Below are 23,706 nucleotides of genomic sequence, written 5' to 3'. Positions count from 1 at the left end.
TAAGGACAGATTGTTTGATGCCTCCATGTTGTTAAGGACATTGTTTGATGCCTGCATGTTGTTGGGGACAGATTGTTTGATGACAGATTGTTTGATGCCTGCATGTTGTTGGGGACAGATTGTTTGATGCCTCCATGTTGTTAAGGACAGATTGTTTGATGCCTCCATGTTGTTAAGGACAGATTGTTTGACAGATTGTTTGATGCCTCCATGTTGTTGGGGACAGATTGTTTGATGCCTCCATGTTGTTGGGGACAGATTGTTTGATGCCTCCATGTTGTTGGGGACAGATTGTTTGATGCCTCCATGTTGTTGGGGACAGATTGTTTGATGCCTCCATGTTGTTGGGGACAGGTTGTTTGATGCCTCCATGTTGTTGGGGACAGATTGTTTGATGCCTCCATGTTGTTAAGGACAGGTTGTTTGATGCCTCCATGTTGTTGGGGACAGATTGTTTGATGCATGTTGTTGGGGACAGATTGTTTGATGCCATGTTGTTTGATGCCTCCAGGACAGATTGTTTGATGCCTCCATGTTGTTGGGGACAGGTTGTTTGATGCCTCCATGTTGTTGGGGACAGATTGTTTGATGCCTCCATGTTGTTGGGGACAGATTGTTTGATGCCATGTTGTTAAGGACAGATTGTTTGATGCCTCCATGTTGTTGGGGACAGATTGTTTGATGCCTCCATGTTGTTGGGGACAGATTGTTTGATGCCTGCATGTTGTTAAGGACAGATTGTTTGATGCCTGCATGTTGTTAAGGACAGATTGTTTGATGCCTCCATGTTGTTGGGGACAGATTGTTTGATGCCTCCATGTTGTTAAGGACATTGTTTGATGCCTCCATGTTGGGACAGATTGTTTGATGCCTCCATGTTGGGATTGTTTGATGCCTCCAGATTGTTTGATGCCTCCATGTTGTTAAGGACAGATTGTTTGATGCCTCCATGTTGTTAAGGACAGATTGTTTGATGCCTGCATGTTGTTAAGATTGTTTGACAGACAGATTGTTTGATGCCTCCATGTTGTTAAGGACAGATTGTTTGATGCCTCCATGTTGTTAAGGACAGATTGTTTGATGCCTCCATGTTGTTAAGGACATGTTGATTGGGGACAGATTGTTTGATGCCTCCATGTTTGGGGACAGATTGTTTGATGCCTCCATGTTGTTAAGGACAGATTGTTTGATGCCTCCATGTTGTTAAGGACAGATTGTTTGATGCCTCCATGTTGTTAAGGACAGATTGTTTGATGCCTCCATGTTGTTAAGGACAGGTTGTTTGATGCCTCCATGTTGTTGGGGACAGATTGTTTGATGCCTCCATGTTGTTGGGGACAGATTGTTTGATGCCTCCATGTTGTTTGGGGACAGATTGTTTGATGCCTCCATGTTGTTGACAGATTGGACAGTTGTTGTTTGATGCCTCCATGTTGTTGGGGACAGATTGTTTGATGCCTCCATGTTTTGTTGTTGGGACAGATTGTTTGATGCCTCCATGTTGTTAAGGACAGATTGTTTGATGCCTCCATGTTGTTGGGGACAGATTGTTTGATGCCTGCATGTTGTTAAGGACATTGTTTGATGCCTCCATGTTGTTAAGGACAGATTGTTTGATGCCTCCATGTTGTTGGGGACAGATTGTTTGATGCCTCCATGTTGTTGGGGACAGATTGTTTGATGCCTCCATGTTGTTGGGGACAGATTGTTTGATGCCTGGATTGTTTGATGCCTCCATGTTGTTGGGGACAGATTGTTTGATGCCTGCATGTTGTTGGGGACAGATTGTTTGATGCCTCCATGTTGTTGGGGACAGATTGTTTGATGCCTGCATGTTGTTAAGGACAGATTGTTTGATGCCTCCATGTTGTTGGGGACAGATTGTTTGATGCCTGCATGTTGTTGGGGACAGATTGTTTGATGCCTCCATGTTGTTGGGGACAGATTGTTTGATGCCTCCATGTTGTTGTTGGATTGGACAGATTGTTTGATGGGACAGATTGTTTGATGCCTCCATGTTGTTGGGGACAGATTGTTTGATGCCTGCATGTTGTTGGGGACAGGTTGTTTGATGCCTGCATGTTGTTGGGGACAGATTGTTTGATGCCTCCATGTTGTTAAGGACAGATTGTTTGATGCCTCCATGTTGTTGGGGACAGATTGTTTGATGCCTGCATGTTGTTAAGGACAGATTGTTTGATGCCTCCATGTTGTTGTTGTTTGGGGACATTGTTTGATGCCTCCATGTTGTTGGGGACAGGTTGTTTGATGCCTGCATGTTGTTAAGGACAGATTGTTTGATGCCTCCATGTTGTTGGGGACAGATTGTTTGATGCCTCCATGTTGTTGGGGACAGATTGTTTGATGCCTCCATGTTGTTAAGGACAGATTGTTTGATGCCTCCATGTTGTTAAGGACAGATTGTTTGATGCCTCCATGTTGTTAAGGACAGATTGTTTGATGCCTCCATGTTGTTGGGGACAGATTGTTTGATGCCTCCATGTTGTTAAGGACAGATTGTTTGATGCCTCCATGTTGTTAAGGACAGATTGTTTGATGCCTCCATGTTGTTAAGGACAGATTGTTTGATGCCTCCATGTTGTTAAGGACAGATTGTTTGATGCCTCCATGTTGTTAAGGACAGATTGTTTGATGCCTCCATGTTGTTGGGGACAGATTGTTTGATGCCTCCATGTTGTTAAGGACAGATTGTTTGATGCCTCCATGTTGTTAAGGACAGATTGTTTGATGCCTCCATGTTGATTCCATGTTGGGACAGATTGTTTGATGCCTGCATGTTGTTGGGGACAGATTGTTTGATGCCTCCATGTTGTTGGGGACAGATTGTTTGATGCCTCCATGTTGTTAAGGACAGATTGTTTGATGCCTCCATGTTGTTAAGGACAGATTGTTTGATGCCTCCATGTTGTTGGGGACAGATTGTTTGATGCCTGCATGTTGTTGGGGACAGATTGTTTGATGCCTGCATGTTGTTGGGGACAGATTGTTTGATGCCTCCATGTTGTTGGGGACAGATTGTTTGATGCCTCCATGTTGTTGGGGACAGATTGTTTGATGCCTCCATGTTGTTAAGGACAGATTGTTTGATGCCTCCATGTTGTTAAGGACAGATTGTTTGATGCCTCCATGTTGTTGGGGACAGATTGTTTGATGCCTCCATGTTGTTGGGGACAGATTGTTTGATGCCTGCCAGATTGTTTGATGCCTCCATGTTGTTGGGGACAGATTGTTTGATGCCTCCATGTTGTTGGGGACAGATTGTTTGATGCCTGCATGTTGTTGGGGACAGATTGTTTGATGCCTCCATGTTGTTGGGGACAGATTGTTTGATGCCTCCATGTTGTTGGGGACAGATTGTTTGATGCCTGCATGTTGTTGGGGACAGATTGTTTGATGCCTCCATGTTGTTGGGGACAGATTGTTTGATGCCTCCATGTTGTTGTTGTTTGATGCCTCCATGTTGTTGGGGACAGATTGTTTGATGCCTGCATGTTGTTGGGGACAGATTGTTTGATGCCTCCATGTTGTTGGGGACAGATTGTTTGATGCCTCCATGTTGTTGGGGACAGATTGTTTGATGCCTCCATGTTGTTGGGGACAGATTGTTTGATGCCTCCATGTTGTTGGGGACAGATTGTTTGATGCCTCCATGTTGTTGGGGACAGATTGTTTGATGCCTCCATGTTGTTGGGGACAGATTGTTTGATGCCTCCATGTTGTTGACAGATTGGACAGATTGTTTGATGCCTGCATGTTGTTAAGGACAGATTGTTTGATGCCTGCATGTTGTTAAGGACAGATTGTTTGATGCCTCCATGTTGTTGGGGACAGATTGTTTGATGCCTGCATGTTGTTAAGGACAGATTGTTTGATGCCTCCATGTTGTTGGGGACAGATTGTTTGATGCCTGCATGTTGTTAAGGACAGATTGTTTGATGCCTCCATGTTGTTAAGGACAGATTGTTTGATGCCTGCATGTTGTTAAGGACAGATTGTTTGATGCCTCCATGTTGTTAAGGACAGATTGTTTGATGCCTCCATGTTGTTAAGGACAGATTGTTTGATGCCTGCATGTTGTTGGGGACAGATTGTTTGATGCCTCCATGTTGTTGGGGACAGATTGTTTGATGCCTGCATGTTGTTGGGGACAGATTGTTTGATGCCTCCATGTTGTTAAGGACAGATTGTTTGATGCCTCCATGTTGTTAAGGACAGATTGTTTGATGCCTGCATGTTGTTGGGGACAGATTGTTTGATGCCTCCATGTTGTTGGGGACAGATTGTTTGATGCCTCCATGTTGTTGGGGACAGATTGTTTGATGCCTCCATGTTGTTGGGGACAGGTTGTTTGATGCCTCCATGTTGTTGGGGACAGATTGTTTGATGCCTGCATGTTGTTGGGGACAGATTGTTTGATGCCTCCATGTTGTTGGGGACAGATTGTTTGATGCCTCCATGTTGTTGGGGACAGGTTGTTTGATGCCTCCATGTTGTTGGGGACAGATTGTTTGATGCCTCCATGTTGTTGGGGACAGGTTGTTTGATGCCTCCATGTTGTTGGGGACAGATTGTTTGATGCCTCCATGTTGTTGGGGACAGATTGTTTGATGCCTCCATGTTGTTGGGGACAGATTGTTTGATGCCTCCATGTTGTTGGGGACAGATTGTTTGATGCCTCCATGTTGTTAAGGACAGATTGTTTGATGCCTGCATGTTGTTAAGGACAGATTGTTTGATGCCTCCATGTTGTTAAGGACAGATTGTTTGATGCCTCATGTTGTTCCATGTTGTTGGGGACAGATTGTTTGATGCCTGCATGTTGTTAAGGACAGATTGTTTGATGCCTCCATGTTGTTAAGGACAGATTGTTTGATGCCTGCATGTTGTTAAGGACAGATTGTTTGATGCCTCCATGTTGTTAAGGACAGATTGTTTGATGCCTCCATGTTGTTAAGGACAGATTGTTTGATGCCTGCATGTTGTTGGGGACAGATTGTTTGATGCCTCCATGTTGTTGGGGACAGATTGTTTGATGCCTGCATGTTGTTGGGGACAGATTGTTTGATGCCTCCATGTTGTTAAGGACAGATTGTTTGATGCCTCCATGTTGTTAAGGACAGATTGTTTGATGCCTGCATGTTGTTGGGGACAGATTGTTTGATGCCTCCATGTTGTTGGGGACAGATTGTTTGATGCCTCCATGTTGTTGGGGACAGATTGTTTGATGCCTCCATGTTGTTGGGGACAGGTTGTTTGATGCCTCCATGTTGTTGGGGACAGATTGTTTGATGCCTGCATGTTGTTGGGGACAGATTGTTTGATGCCTCCATGTTGTTGGGGACAGATTGTTTGATGCCTCCATGTTGTTGGGGACAGATTGTTTGATGCCTCCATGTTGTTGGGGACAGATTGTTTGATGCCTCCATGTTGTTGGGGACAGGTTGTTTGATGCCTCCATGTTGTTGGGGACAGATTGTTTGATGCCTCCATGTTGTTGGGGACAGATTGTTTGATGCCTCCATGTTGTTGGGGACAGATTGTTTGATGCCTGCATGTTGTTGGGGACAGATTGTTTGATGCCTCCATGTTGTTGGGGACAGGTTGTTTGATGCCTCCATGTTGTTGGGGACAGATTGTTTGATGCCTCCATGTTGTTGGGGACAGATTGTTTGATGCCTCCATGTTGTTGGGGACAGATTGTTTGATGCCTCCATGTTGTTGGGGACAGTTGTTTGATGCCTCCATGTTGTTGGGGACAGATTGTTTGATGCCTGCATGTTGTTGGGGACAGATTGTTTGATGCCTCCATGTTGTTGGGGACAGATTGTTTGATGCCTCCATGTTGTTGGGGACAGATTGTTTGATGCCTCCATGTTGTTGGGGACAGATTGTTTGATGCCTCCATGTTGTTGGGGACAGATTGTTTGATGCCTCCATGTTGTTGGGGACAGATTGTTTGATGCCTCCATGTTGTTGGGGACAGATTGTTTGATGCCTCCATGTTGTTGGGGACAGATTGTTTGATGCCTGCATGTTGTTAAGGACAGATTGTTTGATGCCTGCATGTTGTTAAGGACAGATTGTTTGATGCCTGCATGTTGTTAAGGACAGATTGTTTGATGCCTGCATGTTGTTAAGGACAGATTGTTTGATGCCTCCATGTTGTTGGGGACAGATTGTTTGATGCCTCCATGTTGTTAAGGACAGATTGTTTGATGCCTCCATGTTGTTAAGGACAGATTGTTTGATGCCTGCATGTTGTTAAGGACAGATTGTTTGATGCCTCCATGTTGTTAAGGACAGATTGTTTGATGCCTCCATGTTGTTAAGGACAGATTGTTTGATGCCTGCATGTTGTTGGGGACAGATTGTTTGATGCCTCCATGTTGTTGGGGACAGATTGTTTGATGCCTCCATGTTGTTGGGGACAGATTGTTTGATGCCTCCATGTTGTTAAGGACAGATTGTTTGATGCCTCCATGTTGTTAAGGACAGATTGTTTGATGCCTCCATGTTGTTGGGGACAGATTGTTTGATGCCTCCATGTTGTTGGGGACAGATTGTTTGATGCCTCCATGTTGTTGGGGACAGATTGTTTGATGCCTCCATGTTGTTGGGGACAGGTTGTTTGATGCCTCCATGTTGTTGGGGACAGATTGTTTGATGCCTGCATGTTGTTGGGGACAGATTGTTTGATGCCTCCATGTTGTTGGGGACAGATTGTTTGATGCCTCCATGTTGTTGGGGACAGGTTGTTTGATGCCTCCATGTTGTTGGGGACAGATTGTTTGATGCCTCCATGTTGTTGGGGACAGGTTGTTTGATGCCTCCATGTTGTTGGGGACAGATTGTTTGATGCCTCCATGTTGTTGGGGACAGATTGTTTGATGCCTCCATGTTGTTGGGGACAGATTGTTTGATGCCTGCATGTTGTTAAGGACAGATTGTTTGATGCCTGCATGTTGTTAAGGACAGATTGTTTGATGCCTGCATGTTGTTACGGACAGATTGTTTGATGCCTGCATGTTGTTAAGGACAGATTGTTTGATGCCTCCATGTTATTGGGGACAGATTGTTTGATGCCTGCATGTTGTTAAGGACAGATTGTTTGATGCCTCCATGTTGTTAAGGACAGATTGTTTGATGCCTGCATGTTGTTAAGGACAGATTGTTTGATGCCTCCATGTTGTTAAGGACAGATTGTTTGATGCCTCCATGTTGTTAAGGACAGATTGTTTGATGCCTGCATGTTGTTGGGGACAGATTGTTTGATGCCTCCATGTTGTTGGGGACAGATTGTTTGATGCCTGCATGTTGTTGGGGACAGATTGTTTGATGCCTCCATGTTGTTAAGGACAGATTGTTTGATGCCTCCATGTTGTTAAGGACAGATTGTTTGATGCCTGCATGTTGTTGGGGACAGATTGTTTGATGCCTCCATGTTGTTGGGGACAGATTGTTTGATGCCTCCATGTTGTTGGGGACAGATTGTTTGATGCCTCCATGTTGTTGGGGACAGGTTGTTTGATGCCTCCATGTTGTTGGGGACAGATTGTTTGATGCCTGCATGTTGTTGGGGACAGATTGTTTGATGCCTCCATGTTGTTGGGGACAGATTGTTTGATGCCTCCATGTTGTTGGGGACAGGTTGTTTGATGCCTCCATGTTGTTGGGGACAGATTGTTTGATGCCTCCATGTTGTTGGGGACAGGTTGTTTGATGCCTCCATGTTGTTGGGGACAGATTGTTTGATGCCTCCATGTTGTTGGGGACAGATTGTTTGATGCCTCCATGTTGTTGGGGACAGATTGTTTGATGCCTGCATGTTGTTAAGGACAGATTGTTTGATGCCTGCATGTTGTTAAGGACAGATTGTTTGATGCCTGCATGTTGTTACGGACAGATTGTTTGATGCCTGCATGTTGTTAAGGACAGATTGTTTGATGCCTCCATGTTATTGGGGACAGATTGTTTGATGCCTGCATGTTGTTAAGGACAGATTGTTTGATGCCTCCATGTTGTTAAGGACAGATTGTTTGATGCCTGCATGTTGTTAAGGACAGATTGTTTGATGCCTCCATGTTGTTAAGGACAGATTGTTTGATGCCTCCATGTTGTTAAGGACAGATTGTTTGATGCCTGCATGTTGTTAAGGACAGATTGTTTGATGCCTGCATGTTGTTAAGGACAGATTGTTTGATGCCTCCATGTTGTTAAGGACAGATTGTTTGATGCCTCCATGTTGTTAAGGACAGATTGTTTGATGCCTGCATGTTGTTGGGGACAGATTGTTTGATGCCTCCATGTTGTTGGGGACAGATTGTTTGATGCCTGCATGTTGTTGGGGACAGATTGTTTGATGCCTCCATGTTGTTAAGGACAGATTGTTTGATGCCTCCATGTTGTTAAGGACAGATTGTTTGATGCCTGCATGTTGTTGGGGACAGATTGTTTGATGCCTCCATGTTGTTGGGGACAGATTGTTTGATGCCTGCATGTTGTTGGGGACAGATTGTTTGATGCCTCCATGTTGTTAAGGACAGATTGTTTGATGCCTGCATGTTGTTGGGGACAGATTGTTTGATGCCTCCATGTTGTTGGGGACAGATTGTTTGATGCCTCCATGTTGTTCAGGACAGATTGTTTGATGCCTCCATGTTGTTGGGGACAGATTGTTTGATGCCTCCATGTTGTTAAGGACAGATTGTTTGATGCCTCCATGTTGTTAAGGACAGATTGTTTGATGCCTGCATGTTGTTAAGGACAGGTTGTTTGATGCCTGCATGTTGTTGGGTACCTCTGGTTTCACTGCAGGGCTTCGCTAACATGACCCTGGACAAGGTGTTTGCTGGAGGAGCCAATATAACAGGCTTCCAGATCATCAACCCAGAGAACCCAATAGTTATACAATTCCTCCAGCGCTGGGAACGCCTGGACGAGAGGGAGTTTCCTGAGGCTAAGGGGACTCCACTGAAGGTACAGTACCACACAGCTGTCAATGTTGTGTGTAAGTTTTATTTACAGCACGACACGTCCTTCTCTCTGCCCATATCTACTTCTGTTCCTTTCTCTCTGCCTAGCTGTTCATATATCTGTGGTTTTTTAGCAGTATCAAAGACAGAACATTTTCACTCACTTGTCAAAAGGAAGGCTGTACTATTCTACTTAAAACCTTTTGTCAAAATTAACCTGATAAAGTGTCAGTGAGGCAATAGTAAAATCAAAGAGGAAAAATGGTTTTCTGTTTGAAAGTACAACGGTATGAACTGGCTTTGGCATATCAGGCAGCAACAGACTGCCAATCACCAATTACTGCTGAATGAAACAAACCTTGAGGCAGAGTAACAGTGGGCTGTTCAGCTACTGCTGTACCTACTTCATCATTGATAGACTCATTTTTACCATTTATTCCCTTTTCACATTGTACTTTATTTGTTAGTGGGCTCATTACACAAACCAGCAAGTAGCCTGCTGCTCCTATAATGTCATGATCTGCTGTGGTGGTTTCAGTACACGTCAGCGCTGACCCATGACGCCGTCCTGGTCCTGGCAGAGGCCTTCCGGTACCTGCGGAGGCAGAGGGTGGATGTGTCCCGAAGGGGGAGCGCTGGGGACTGCCTGGCCAACCCAGCCGTACCTTGGAGCCAAGGCATTGACATAGAGAGAGCACTCAAAATGGTAGGAGGGATCTTCGCAGATACCCAGGTGTACCCCTGTTACCATGTCATTCAAATATAGTAGGATATTTTGACTATCTTGACTATCCTTTACTTATTTAGTTGAATTCTTCTAGCAAACCTTCACAAAGTGGTTGTTGTGTGAAGGTTGTTACGGTTCCTTGTGTCATGGTGTGCGTGGCAGGTCCAGGTACAAGGTATGACGGGGAATATCCAGTTTGACTCGTTCGGTCGGAGAGCCAACTACAGCGTCGATGTGTATGAGATGAAACTAGGGGGCCCCAAGAAGGTAAGTAGAAAACTGCAGTGGCTCAACATGCAGATTACAATGAATAATAAAATGTTCCCCAATACCCATACTTGCTTTCTAAATGGTAGGAATTTGGGGTAGGTGAAAGTTTTATGGTATGTGAAAATTGGGTGTGCTTTAAATGCCAGGAAGTCACACTCATTTCGGCTTTTCATCTAGTAGAATTTGCTGCACACTTAAGGAAGAGAAGAAGTGTTTAACAACAGCTGATAATCAGATATGGTGATGTGCTAAACCAAAATGAATGAATGGTGGAAATGAACACAACTGCACATTAGAGGATGCATTCTCAGTATGGATAAACCTAGAATGTTGATATTTGTTGTTTCAATTTTACTGAACAGTATGTAGTAGGATTAGTACACAGTATGCAGTTTTAGTAATACCAGTACTCTTTCTTTCTTTCTTTCTTTCTTTCTTTCTTTCTTTCTTTCTTTCTTTCTTTCTTTCTTTCTTTCTTTCTTTCTTTCTTTCTTTCTTTCTTTCTTTCTTTCTTTATAACTGAGAGTACACATTAAACTAGCTCAGTTATATGGACTGAAAATATGACTTTCAAATAATTACACATGAAATATTTAAGTAGTTAAACATTAGCATGACTCCATAACATAAGTGTGCATGTAACCAGATTCCCTCCATGTAGACAGTGATCTTCACACAGCTCTGAACAGGGACCAGGGCAGAGCTGACTGTTTTACTGGATTACCTAACAGCTTTCACCTGTAGTGGATCCTACACTATTGATTTAGCTCCGGACACTGGGGGCCGGCCTCGCCCTGCATGCTCCCTTTATGCTTCGTCATACCTGGGGCAAAGGGGGCCAGAGAGGGCATACGGCCAAGGCTGACAGGAGTAGTGATATTATATTAGCCACTACCCCCCACACATACTGGCCTAGGATTCTGACGCTGTCGCCATGGTTGCTCTTTGGCTCTGAACTCTGGCACTGAAAGCAGGTGCCCCCACACTGTCCACATAGCTCAACTCATCTGGCCCACTGCAACACACACTGTGAGGCAATCTGCAGGGAAAGCTGAGTGAGCACTGTGGAATAGAACAGTAGGAGAGGAACAGAACAGAGAAAAGAACAGAATACAACAGAACGGTAAAGAAACAAAGTAAAAAGAACAAGAGAACAGATAGCTAGAAGAAATGGAATAGGCATTTTGTAAATCTCAGCAGTTATTGAATAGGTTCGCAGATGTCAGATTTTTAGTAGCAGCTCTTCATGCGCTTAATGTTTAGACATGAGCAGAAGCCCTCACTTTGTAAATTGCAACTGAAATTACTTATAGCTGAATAAGACACATTTATTGTCTCATTAGTTGTCAACTAATGTGAATTCAACGTGAAACCAACGAAACATTTCACCATCTCATTGGATGTAGGTTTAAAGTTAGGTGAAAAAAATGACGAAATGCCCTTTACGTTGATAACTTTTTGCCAATCCAATGAGTTTTCCACATTGATTCAACTTCATCACATCCATTTTTTGGGATTGAAATGACATGGAAACAACATTGATTCAACCAGTTTTGCCCAGTGGGATTTGATGGGCACTAATGGTATGGTTGTGTAATGGACCAGTGACAGTGAAGGTGCTGAGAGGGAGATTAGCTGAGAGTTGAATGCTCTGTTCCCCCACTGTATCTGTAGCAGAGGTTAGAGCTTCATCTCCAAGCACAGCACCAGCACAGGGCTTTTTACCTCACACATCATCAGATACCCCCGTCAGGCCAAGACTCTCATCAGACATGCTCACCCTGCTCACCTTGCTCACCTTGCTCACCTGCCAACTGCTTTACTGACAAATGTCTTTTAAACGGCTGTTTCTTGTAATAACTATGATGTTTCTGTCACTTTCAGACCGGGTACTGGAATGAATACGAAAAATATGTATTTATTGTGGATGCGCAGGTCACCAACGAGTCCTCTTCTGTGGAAAACCGAACGATTGTGGTCACTACTATTATGGTACACTTTCCAAGCAGATTTTAAATGTTCCACCTCTAAAAAATTCTGCCACTCAAGGTCAATGTGTCCATTGTTACATTCTGTCCTGGGAGGGTAGAACTATTTTCTTTTGAGTTGCTTTCCATCCACTCACTACATGTTGAAACAGTCGATTCACAAAGAGTGTTTCAACTGTATCCGTGTGGGTGATAAAGCATTTTGATTTTCCATATTACGGTGGCCTGTTGTAGCAGTGACATCACAATAACGGCTTTGGTAATGAAACTAGTTAGAGCCTATATACTTCATCTAATACACATTCAGTGCATACGTACGTAAGTAAAAACCTGTTTCTTACTCATTAAGTAAATGGTCAATGATGACGGGGATAGATACAACAAAACTACCTGCAATGATAAATTGTTTCTCTCTGGAGATGCAAAATAACTGCCAATTTGAGGAGGACATAAAAAGCTTTGGTTTGTTCATCCCCTTGTTCAAATCTGTTTTTGGATCAACCATTACGAGTTCTGTTCTGTGAAGTATAACCTCTGTGGCTTCCTCCAATATCTAGAGGTATTAAGGGGCAAAGGTCAGGGATAGTTAGAGATATTATAGATCAGGTATTTTTTTGTTCGAGCAGAGAGATGAATAAAAAAGGATGATGGGTGTAAATACGGTTAGTAAGTAAGACATTGGTCCTGTTTAAATGTAAAATAAGGTTAGCCTTATCTTACATTTAAAATGATGGCCTTCTTTCTGACTCTGCCTATTATGTCCTCATCTTAGGCAAATTCAGAATACGAAAGTCAGGCAATATCATCTAGATGTAAGCATGTCATGATCATACTCATAACTAGTAAGGTTACTTCTGATAGACACAGGGAACTGGTAGGACCATTGTAATGTTTTGAGAGCAATATCGTTACACCATTCATATAGTGATCATGCGTTAGTCTGTTGACATTGTAGATTGACAGTGGTCATCTCATTTTGCTTCAGAATTAGCTGTGTTTGACTTTTGGAAGCCCAGCCCAAATAACACAGAGATTTGAAAAGAAACATTCAGCACAGAAAGAAAGAAATTGACCATTGTTTTACCCACTGGCGTCCCTTACGTTCCTGGCACATGATTTTGGAGCCAAGCCTAAAAGAAAACCAACCACACCTCAGTGTTTGACGAGCCAAGCACGTGTTTTAACTCCTCCCAGTGTATTCTGTATGGAAGATAAGCTCAGGAGTTGGTTTGATTAGTTGGAGGATGCAGCCTCCCAGCACATTCATCGATGGCATGTGGTTGATGGTGTTGCAATAAGAACTACCAGTACTTTAATCCCTCGTCAATCACTGCCATTTACTTGATGAACTGGAAAGTCTCCCAATCCCCGTTCAACCTTCCCCTGTCCTAGTAAGCTGATGCAAAGCGTATGCACCCTCCACCCGGCCCCTACCTCCTTAGAGTATAGCTGGGTTTAGCATGAGGAATCCTGCTGAGAGAACCAGCCCCACTCCTTCCCCCTTAAAGCCTGTCAGTCACAGGCCTTACTGTCCCCACTGGCCCTGCCGGGCCCCGCCTCTATCTGGCTGCATTTGGCTGTGGATCGAGTCAACACCCCACATGGTCACATGCAGTGTGACCATCTCCATGTGGCGCTTCTTGTCCATGCTGTTCTGTTTGTATTTCCTGTCTGTGTGCACTGTGTCTGTCTATGTATGTCTGTGTGTGTGTGCGTGCGTGCGTGCATGTGTGCGTGAGTGTGTGTGTGTGTATGTCATCCATGCATGTATGCATGTAGGTTAAAGAGGACTGGCCTCTGTGAATGGAATGTGTGCATGCTATAAACTCAACATTATGTTTAATTAACAGGAGTCTCCTTATGTGATGTACAAGCGAAACTACTTGTCGCTGGAGGGGAATGACAGATATGAAGGCTACTGTGTCGATTTAGCTGCTGAAATTGCAAAACATGTGGGGATAAGATACAAACTGTCAGTAGTTGCTGACGGGAAGTATGGTGCAAGGGATCCAGAGACCAAGACGTGGAACGGGATGGTGGGTGAACTGGTATATGGGGTAAGTGACAGTCTGGACGTACTGAAGCACTGTCACCATCACAGGGACGGGGGCTTGGCCAGCTCTGGCTTGAGGTATGTGGGCCAGATCTGGTTTACACACCTAAATCAGATCTTCTGCATGCTAAGGACAGACCTTGCCCAGCAGGGTGAATGTGGCCCACATTTATTCAAAAGTGGCCCAGCAACTACGGGTTCTTGTTAGGGTCACATATCACAAGCTAGAGCTGGCTCATAAGCAAAGTGTGCCTGCCCTCGCCCTGGTCGCATCTCCCACATTCGGACCAGATCTGGCCTTTTACTGTTGCGGTGGCAGCACTGATCCATATGTGCCACCCAGCAACCAGATCTGGCCCGCAATCCTCTACTGACTGGGTGTGTGCTTTTCTCCATATGTATCTCCATAAATCAGATCTTAATTGAAAGATTGATTACTGTATGTTATGAACCACTCACTACATGTAAGTATGAGCCCATTTTCTTCTTTCATAAAACCCCAACTGGTTAATGTTTCATTAAGGGACAGATGACATTAAGGAACAGATGACATTAAGGGACAGATGACATTAAGGGACAGATGACATTAAGGAACAGATGACATTTAGGAACAGATGACATTAAGGGACAGATGACATTAAGGGACAGATGACATTTAGGAACAGATGACATTAAGGGACAGATGACATTTAGGAACAGATGACATTAAGGGACATATGACATTAAGGGACAGATGACATTAAGGGACAGATGACATTAAGGAACAGATGACATTTAGGAACAGATGACATTAAGGGACAGATGACTTTAAGGGACCAATGACATGAAGGGACATATGACATGAATGGACAGATGCCATGAAGGACAGATGGAATTAAGGGACAGATGACATTACATTTACATTACATTTAAGTCATTTAGCAGACGCTCTTATCCAGAGCGACTTACAAATTGGTGCATTCACCTTATGACATCCAGTGGAACAGTCACTTTACAATAGTGCATCTAAATCTTAAAGGGGGGGGGGGTGAGAAGGATTACTTATCCTATCCTAGGTATTCCTTAAAGAGGTGGGGTTTCAGGTGTCTCCGGAAGGTGGTGATTGACTCCGCATTAAGGGACAGATGGCATTAAGGACAGTTGACATTAAGGCACCGATGACATGAAGGGACCAACCATTTTACCAACCATTCTGCCAAATGACAGCCCTGCCTCTTCAGAGAGCTGAAAGAGAGAGGTGATCCCCTGTTATAAATGACAGCCCTGCCTCTTCAGAGAGCTGAAAGAGAGAGGTGATCCCCTGTTATAAATGACAGCCCTGCCTCTTCAGAGAGCTGAAAGAGAGAGGTGATCCCCTGTTATAAATGACAGCCCTGCCTCTTCAGAGAGCTGAAAGAGAGAGGTGATCCCCTGTTATAATTGACAGGCATTGTACAAGCCCTGAAACACCTCTCTGCATCAACAATACATCCTCTAGACCATTAATTACCCAGGAGACACCTCTCTGCATCAACAATACATCATCTAGACCATTAATTATCCCTGAGACACCTCTCTGCATCAACAAGACATCCTCTAGACCATTAATTATCCCTGAGACACCTCTCTGCATCAACAATACATCCCCTAGACCATTAATTATCCCTGAGACACCACTCTGCATCAACAATACATCCTCTAGACCATTAATTAGCTCTGGTTACACCTCTCTGCATCAACAATACATCCCCTAGAACATTAATTATCCACGAGACACCTCTCTGCATCAACAATACATCCTCTAGACCATTAATTAGCTCTGAGACATCTCTCTGTATCAACAATACATCCTCTAGACCATTAATTATCCCTGAGACACCACTCTGCATCAACAATACATCCTCTAGACCATTAATTAGCTCTGAGACACCTCTCTGTATCAACAATACATCCTCTAGACAATGAATTATCCCTGAGACACCTCTCTGCATCAACAATACATCCTCTAGACCATTAATTATCCCTGAGACACCTCTCTGCATCAACAATACATCCTCTAGACCATTAATTATCCCTGAGACACCTCTCTGCATCAACAATACATCTTCTAGACCATTAATTATCCCTGAGACACCTCTCTGCATCAACAATACATCCTCTAGACCATTAATTAGCTCTGAGACACCTCTCTGTATCAACAATACATCCTCTAGACCATTAATTATCCCTGAGACACCTCTCTGCATCAACAATACATCCTCTAGACCATTAATTAGCTATGAGACACCTCTCTGTATCAACAATACATCCCCTAGACCATTAATTATCCATGAGACACCTCTCTGCATCAACAATACATCCTCTAGACCATTAATTATCCCTGAGACACCTCTCTGCATCAACAATACATCTTCTAGACCATTAATTATCCCTGAGACACCTCTCTGCATCAACAATACATCCTCTAGACCATTAATTAGCTCTGGTTACACCTCTCTGCATCAACAATACATCCCCTAGACCATTAATTATCCACGAGACACCTCTCTGCATCAACAATACATCCTCTAGACCATTAATTAGCTCTGAGACACCTCTCTGTATCAACAATACATCCTCTAGACCATTAATTATCCCTGAGACACCTCTCTGCATCAACAATACATCCTCTAGACCATTAATTATCCCTGAGACACCTCTCTGTATCAATAATACATCCTCTAGACCATTAATTAGCTCTGGTTACACCTCTCTGCATCAACAATACATCCTCTAGACCATTAATTATCCCTGAGACACCTCTCTGTATCAACAATACATCCTCTAGACCATTAATTATCCCTGAGACATCTCTCTGTATCAACAATACATCTTCTAGACCATTAATTACCCATGAGACACCTCTCTGCATCAACAATACATCCTCTAGACCATTAATTATCCCTGAGACACCTCTCTGCATCAACAATACATCCTCTAGACCATTAATTATCCCTGAGACACCTATCTGCATCAACAATACATCTTCTAGACCATTAATTACCTATGAGACACCTCTCTGCATCAACAATACATCCTCTAGACCATTAATTATCCCTGAGACACCTCTATGCATCAACAATACATCCTCTAGACCATTAATTATCCCTGAGACACCTCTCTGCATCAACAATACATCCTCTAGACCATTAATTAGCTCTGGTTACACCTCTCTGCATCAACAATACATCCCCTAGACCATTAATTATCCACGAGACACCTCTCTGCATCAACAATACATCCTCTAGACCATTAATTAGCTCTGAGACACCTCTCTGTATCAACAATACATCCTCTAGACCATTAATTATCCCTGAGACACCTCTCTGCATCAACAATACATCCTCTAGACCATTAATTAGCTCTGAGACACCTCTCTGTATCAACAATACATCCTCTAGACAATGAATTATCCCTGAGACACCTCTCTGCATCAACAATACATCCTCTAGACCATTAATTATCCCTGAGACACCTCTCTGCGTCAACAATACATCCTCTAGACCATTAATTATCCCTGAGACACCTCTCTGCATCAACAATACATCTTCTAGACCATTAATTATCCCTGAGACACCTCTCTGCATCAACAATACATCCTCTAGACCATTAATTAGCTCTGGTTACACCTCTCTGCATCAACAATACATCCCCTAGACCATTAATTATCCACGAGACACCTCTCTGCATCAACAATACATCCTCTAGACCATTAATTAGCTCTGAGACACCTCTCTGTATCAACAATACATCCTCTAGACCATTAATTATCCCTGAGACACCTCTCTGCATCAACAATACATCCTCTAGACCATTAATTAGCTCTGAGACACCTCTCTGTATCAACAATACATCCTCTAGACCATTAATTATCCATGAGACACCTCTCTGCATCAACAATACATCCTCTAGACCATTAATTAGCTCTGAGACACCTCTCTGTATCAACAATACATCCTCTAGACCATTAATTATCCTTGAGACACCTCTCTGCATCAACAATACATCCTCTAGACCATTAATTAGCTCTGAGACACCTCTCTGTATCAACAATACATCCTCTAGACCATTAATTAGCTCTGAGACACCTCTCTGTATCAACAATACATCCTCTAGACCATTAATTATCCTTGAGACACCTCTCTGCATCAACAATACATCCTCTAGACCATTAATTAGCTCTGAGACACCTCTCTGTATCAACAATACATCCTCTAGACCATTAATTATCCCTGAGACACCTCTCTGCATCAACAATACATCCTCTAGACCATTAATTAGCTCTGAGACACCTCTCTGCATCAACAATACATCCTCTAGACCATTAATTAGCTCTGAGACACCTCTCTGTATCAACAATACAGCCTCCAGACCATTAATTAGCCATTCACATGCAAATAAGCCAGTGATATATTGAGACAAGGAGTGGCTGGGAGCTATGTTTTTCACAGGAATTATGCCAAACCCTCACTAAAATAATCCCAGCCCTTGTATGGCATTTATATATTTATAAGACAAGGCCGGTCCAGCTGTGACTCTGGGAACTGAGACGCTATCACTGGGAACATTTATTACCTAGCTGAGATATTCACTAATAAGGATAGGAGGCTTTGAAGACAATCTGATAAAGGAGTTGATTTTTCCAGGCTGATTCAAATATCATAGGGCTGTTTGCATAAGCTCTTCAATCTCCTGTTTCCATACCTTCTACTTCATTGATGGATCTGACGGAGTAATGGGCTCTTTTGGATTAAGGCAGAGACATTAGCCAATACTAACGTTAACTGAGATTGGCCCATTTTAAACTGGCGTGTCTCACTTTCTTCTTAAACATATCTGATATTGCGTGCATTCTAATCCACCATTTCATTTTACCATTCATCTCTACTCATTGGTTTCATTATAAATACGTTATAGCCATAATGAGATTTATTTTTTTAAATGCCTGATGACTAGATTTTGATCAAGGAATTTTTATTGGCATTTTATTTTAAAAAATGTCAAAGTCAGGCTTTGATAATACAGGCAGTTTGATGTGATGTGCCTGTGCTCTGTTTTGACCCACTAACTCCTCCTCCTCCTGTTCCCATGTTTCCAGAGAGCCGATATAGCAGTGGCTCCTCTAACTATAACATTGGTACGAGAGGAGGTGATAGACTTCTCTAAGCCTTTTATGAGCCTGGGGATCTCCATTATGATAAAGAAGCCTCAAAAGTCAAAGCCGGGCGTGTTCTCCTTCCTGGACCCGCTGGCCTATGAGATCTGGATGTGTATAGTGTTTGCCTATATCGGCGTGAGCGTGGTGCTCTTCCTGGTCAGCCGCTTCAGCCCCTATGAGTGGCATCTGGACGAAAACGACGAGGCCAAAGACCCCCAGAGCCCTCCAGACCCACCAAACGACTTTGGGATTTTTAATAGCCTGTGGTTCTCCCTGGGCGCCTTCATGCAGCAAGGATGCGATATCTCGCCAAGGTTGGTTAATGTACTTCATGTTCCTTCACCACAAACTCAGCCATCCTATCATCTACATACTGTACCATCCCTCTGCATTTTATGGTCATAATCACTACAACTCCCATAATGCCATGGTGCATATATGTTATTTTGGGGTTTGGTCTTGGCTTTTTTGCGCTCCAGCTCATCCCACCTACACGCAATCTCTCCCTCATACTCTTTAAACACACCACCACCATTCTTCACTTGTTCTCTCCAGGCTGCATGCTAGCAGTGATGCATCACATCCATAAAATAACTTATATCCACCATGCCGGGGACTGTAAAATGCGCAGGGTCATTACATTCGAGAGTAGTTTCCCCTATTCCCCATGACTCTTGGAGGGCTACCGTGTTTTTGCTGCATGTCCCATTTTACGGTCATCAGCCTGGTGCATATAATGTATTTAAAGTGGAAGACATTTTGATGCATTTGCACTCTGATGAAGAACCTTAACAGCATTCGTTTCGGGCCCCACCTCATGACTCACTTCATTATTTTTTTAAATAGACAAAAAGTCACATCCTCTCCCTCCTCTTTTCATTCAATCAGTCCATCTATTCACTCATCATCACTGTTGTGGTGTGTCCCTTGTTCCTTCTCGGGGGACTGTCATTGTTCAAGCTGTCCCTCCTCATCTTGTCTGGGATGTCAGGCCATTCTAGTCCATCTGAATGAAGATCAGTGAGAGAGTGTTCCAGGCCATGTTGATCAGAGCTGAGCATCAGTCTCACCTGAATAGTGATGGCTACAGTGCTATAGGGTGGGTAACAGTCCTCTGACATCAACACTTACGCATGGATTGTTCGTATTCCTTTCTCCGTTATCTTTACCTTGCTCTCTCTATGATAACAAATGTTTTGTTTTGAAGCATTACTCAAGAATTAAAGTGTGCTGTGTACTGAAAGCTGAGTGGTCGCCTCCAATGTGAGTAGGAGAACGTCCCCTCTAAATAAAAGTCAAGCAATTTAATCCTTGTAACATAATACCAGAAAAAAACCACAAAACATTCTATGGCGAGTTAGGATTTCATTTCTGTCTGGTACTATTTGAAGAGCCCATAAAATGCCAAAGAGTCAATGACACGGATTTAATGAAGACGATTTAGTAAATGTCACTCTCCCGCTTGGAGTATCAGTTTACATGATAGACTACAGTAAGCTTAAGGTTAGTAGTTACCTTGCCAATGGGGATCGTCAGCCTCATTGAAGCAGATGCACAATAACCTCTGCTTGCTGTGTTCGTGTGTGGTGTCATTCAGCCACAACACAGCCCTCCAGGCAAGCATCATAGAGCAACCAGGCGGGTACAGCATCTCTTACAGCAACACCATGTTTTTCTCTGTGTGAAGAGCATTATCGTTGAGGTATGTGGGTGAGATTTGACATAAATCCAAGATCATTCTGTGGCAATGCTCTGAGGCGGTGCATTTATGTCAATACGTGGTGTGTGATACCCAGACTGCAGATACACAGACTCTAAACAGGAATCAGTGGACTCCAAAGGCATGGCAGCCTCCATCCCTTTGTCAGTGTGTAGGATTGAGCACCCTGCTCTCACGTCCTTCTGTCCTCCTCCTTCCCTCTCTCAGGTCTCTGTCGGGCAGAATCGTGGGGGGTGTTTGGTGGTTCTTTACCCTCATCATCATCTCCTCCTACACGGCCAACCTGGCTGCCTTCCTCACAGTGGAGAGGATGGTGTCTCCCATAGAGAGTGCTGAGGACCTGGCCAAGCAGACAGAGATTGCCTACGGGACCCTAGACTCAGGCTCCACTAAGGAGTTCTTTAGGGTGAGTGACAACTTATGTCTCTTTAGGGTTAGAAAAAAACAGTTTAAAAAAAAGACGACATCAAAGGAAGGAGCACAGGGAATGGTATGATATTTCATTCTGTGTGATACCTGGCAGAAGATAAGGAAGTAGCTATGATAATAAGTATTTAAGAAAGTCATGCTACAATAAGCAAAGCAGGTGGCTATCAGAGTCTATACTACTGAATGTGAATGATTCTCCAGAGAAAGAAGGAACAAAGCATTACAAATATAACCACTTGTGCCAGCCACTGGATGTGAATGCAGATGTGATTAGTTTGGCAGGCTGGTTGACTGCCTAGTGATTTGTCCCATGTCTTTCTGGGAAGATAATTGACAGGTGTGTAGGGACTTCATAAACTTCAAATGTCACGACTGAGCAGACATTCCAGGGGACTTTTAATTACAACTATGAGATAGAAGTAGAGAGATAGAAGTAGAGAGAGAGAGAGAGAGAGAGAGAGAGAGAGAGAGAGAGAGAGAGAGAGAGAGAGAGAGAGAGAGAGAGAGAGAGAGAGAGAGAGATAGACTGATTAATAGAGGCTCCAGATACATTTTAAAGATGTGCTGCTTAATTAGAGTCATATAGCCACTAGGCAAAAGGAAATCTGCTCTGATGACACACTGGCAGGTCATCCCTCAAACGGCTCAGCTTCCCTTTCCCTCCTCTCCCTTCCTCCTCTCAGGGTTTACCGTAGTACATCACCTCCTCTCCCTTCCTCCTCTCAGGGTTTACCGTAGTACATCACCTCCTCTCCCTTACTCCTCTCAGGGTTTACCGTAGTACATCACCTCCTCTTCCTTACTCCTCTCAGGGTTTACTGTAGTACATCACCTCCTCTCCCTTCCTCCTCTCAGGGTTTACCGTAGTACATCACCTCCTCTCCCTTACTCCTCTCAGGGTTTACCGTAGTACATCACCTCCTCTCCCTTACTCCTCTCAGGGTTTACCGTAGTACATCACCTCCTCTCCCTTACTCCTCTCAGGGTTTACCGTAGTACATCACCTCCTCTCCCTTACTCCTCTCAGGGTTTAGCGTAGTACATCACCTCCTCTCCCTTACTCCTCTCAGGGTTTACCGTAGTACATCACCTCCTCACCCTTACTCCTCTCAGGGTTTACCGTAGTACATCACCTCCTCTCCCTTACTCCTCTCAGAGTTTACCGTAGTACATCACCTCCTCTCCCTTACTCCTCTCAGGGTTTACCGTAGTACATCACCTCCTCTCCCTTACTCCTCTCAGGGTTTACCGTAGTACATCACCTCCTCTCCCTTACTCCTCTCAGGGTTTACCGTAGTACATCACATGCTCTCCCAACTGCTCCCTCACCTTTGTTGTCAAATTGTCAGAAGAATAATACTCAGACATCAAATAGATTTTTAGTGCTTGTATTTTTATCTCTATTTATTCATTTAGGGCAGCAGGTAGACTAGCGGTTAGGAGCGTTGGGCCAGTAACCGAAAGGTTGCTGGTTCGGATATCCAAGCCAAACAAATCTATATTAAAAAAAGATGTAAAAACTCATCTTAGGTACGGCAGCCTGTATGTGATACATGGAGAGAAATGAACTGAGCCCAGAGATCTCCTTTCCAAAGCAGGCGTGTGCATGTTATAGATCCTGATTTAAGCTGAGAAATGAACTGAGCCCAGAGATCTCCTTTCCAAAGCAGGCGTGTGCATGTTATAGATCCTGATTTAAGCTGAGAAATGAACTGAGCCCAGAGATCTCCTTTCCAAAGCAGGCGTGTGCATGTTATAGATCCTGATTTAAGCTGAGAAATGAACTGAGCCCAGAGATCTCCTTTCCAAAGCAGGCGTGTGCATGTTATAGATCCTGATTTAAGCGGAGAAATGAACTGAGCCCAGAGATCTCCTTTCCAAAGCAGGCGTGTGCATGTTATAGATCCTGATTTAAGCTGAGAAATGAATTATGAATCTAATGAAATTGCAGGTTTTTGTTTGAGTTACATATGTTGTTTCCAGAGAATAAATGTGAATACTTTTGGCAGTCTTATATCCAGAAGAGCATCCAAGAATTGCATGTGTTCAGGCACACTGCATACAGACAGAATGCAAATCATTTATTTGCCAACTCATCCCTACATTGAATTGCCAGTGGGGTGGACCTGAGCAAACAGCCGTGAAGCCTTCAGAGCACATACATGGAGAGTTGATAGATGGACTGACAGCTGGAGCTGTTTGTGTTTCACTGTGGGAGCCAGCTCATCTGCTCATTAATATTTATTTATTTGGCAAATGGATTCTGAGGCCAAAAAATGACTCAATATGTGCTTTTTTTATGTTGTAGTATAGATGAATATAGATTTGCGTTTTAACAAAAGAGATCTTT

The 23,706-nt window shown here is 43.5% G+C and overlaps 1 protein-coding gene across 5 annotated transcripts in view; it reads left to right on the top strand.

Annotated features, from left to right (window-relative positions):
* The window catches only part of LOC124009508 (glutamate receptor 3), a 119,057-nt gene that overhangs the window by 78,195 nt on the left and 17,156 nt on the right, over positions 1-23,706 (top strand). For all 5 annotated transcript variants that reach the window (XR_006834303.1, XM_046321372.1, XM_046321362.1 and 2 more), the window contains exons 6-12: positions 8,824-8,997; positions 9,532-9,699; positions 9,883-9,987; positions 11,875-11,982; positions 13,829-14,035; positions 19,148-19,521; positions 21,135-21,333. Coding sequence is in view for 4 of the 5 variants with exons in the window: in XM_046321372.1 (XP_046177328.1) it covers positions 8,824-8,997; positions 9,532-9,699; positions 9,883-9,987; positions 11,875-11,982; positions 13,829-14,035; positions 19,148-19,521; positions 21,135-21,333 (1,335 nt within the window). In the remaining variant the exon portion in view is untranslated. The remainder of the gene's footprint in view (positions 1-8,823; positions 8,998-9,531; positions 9,700-9,882; positions 9,988-11,874; positions 11,983-13,828; positions 14,036-19,147; positions 19,522-21,134; positions 21,334-23,706) is intronic.

This window comes from Oncorhynchus gorbuscha, linkage group LG02, assembly GCF_021184085.1.
Source record: "Oncorhynchus gorbuscha isolate QuinsamMale2020 ecotype Even-year linkage group LG02, OgorEven_v1.0, whole genome shotgun sequence".
Classification (NCBI taxonomy): domain Eukaryota; kingdom Metazoa; phylum Chordata; class Actinopteri; order Salmoniformes; family Salmonidae; genus Oncorhynchus; species Oncorhynchus gorbuscha.
The sequence above is the reverse complement of the archived record's forward strand: the minus strand, read 5'-3'. Positions and strand labels throughout refer to the sequence as shown.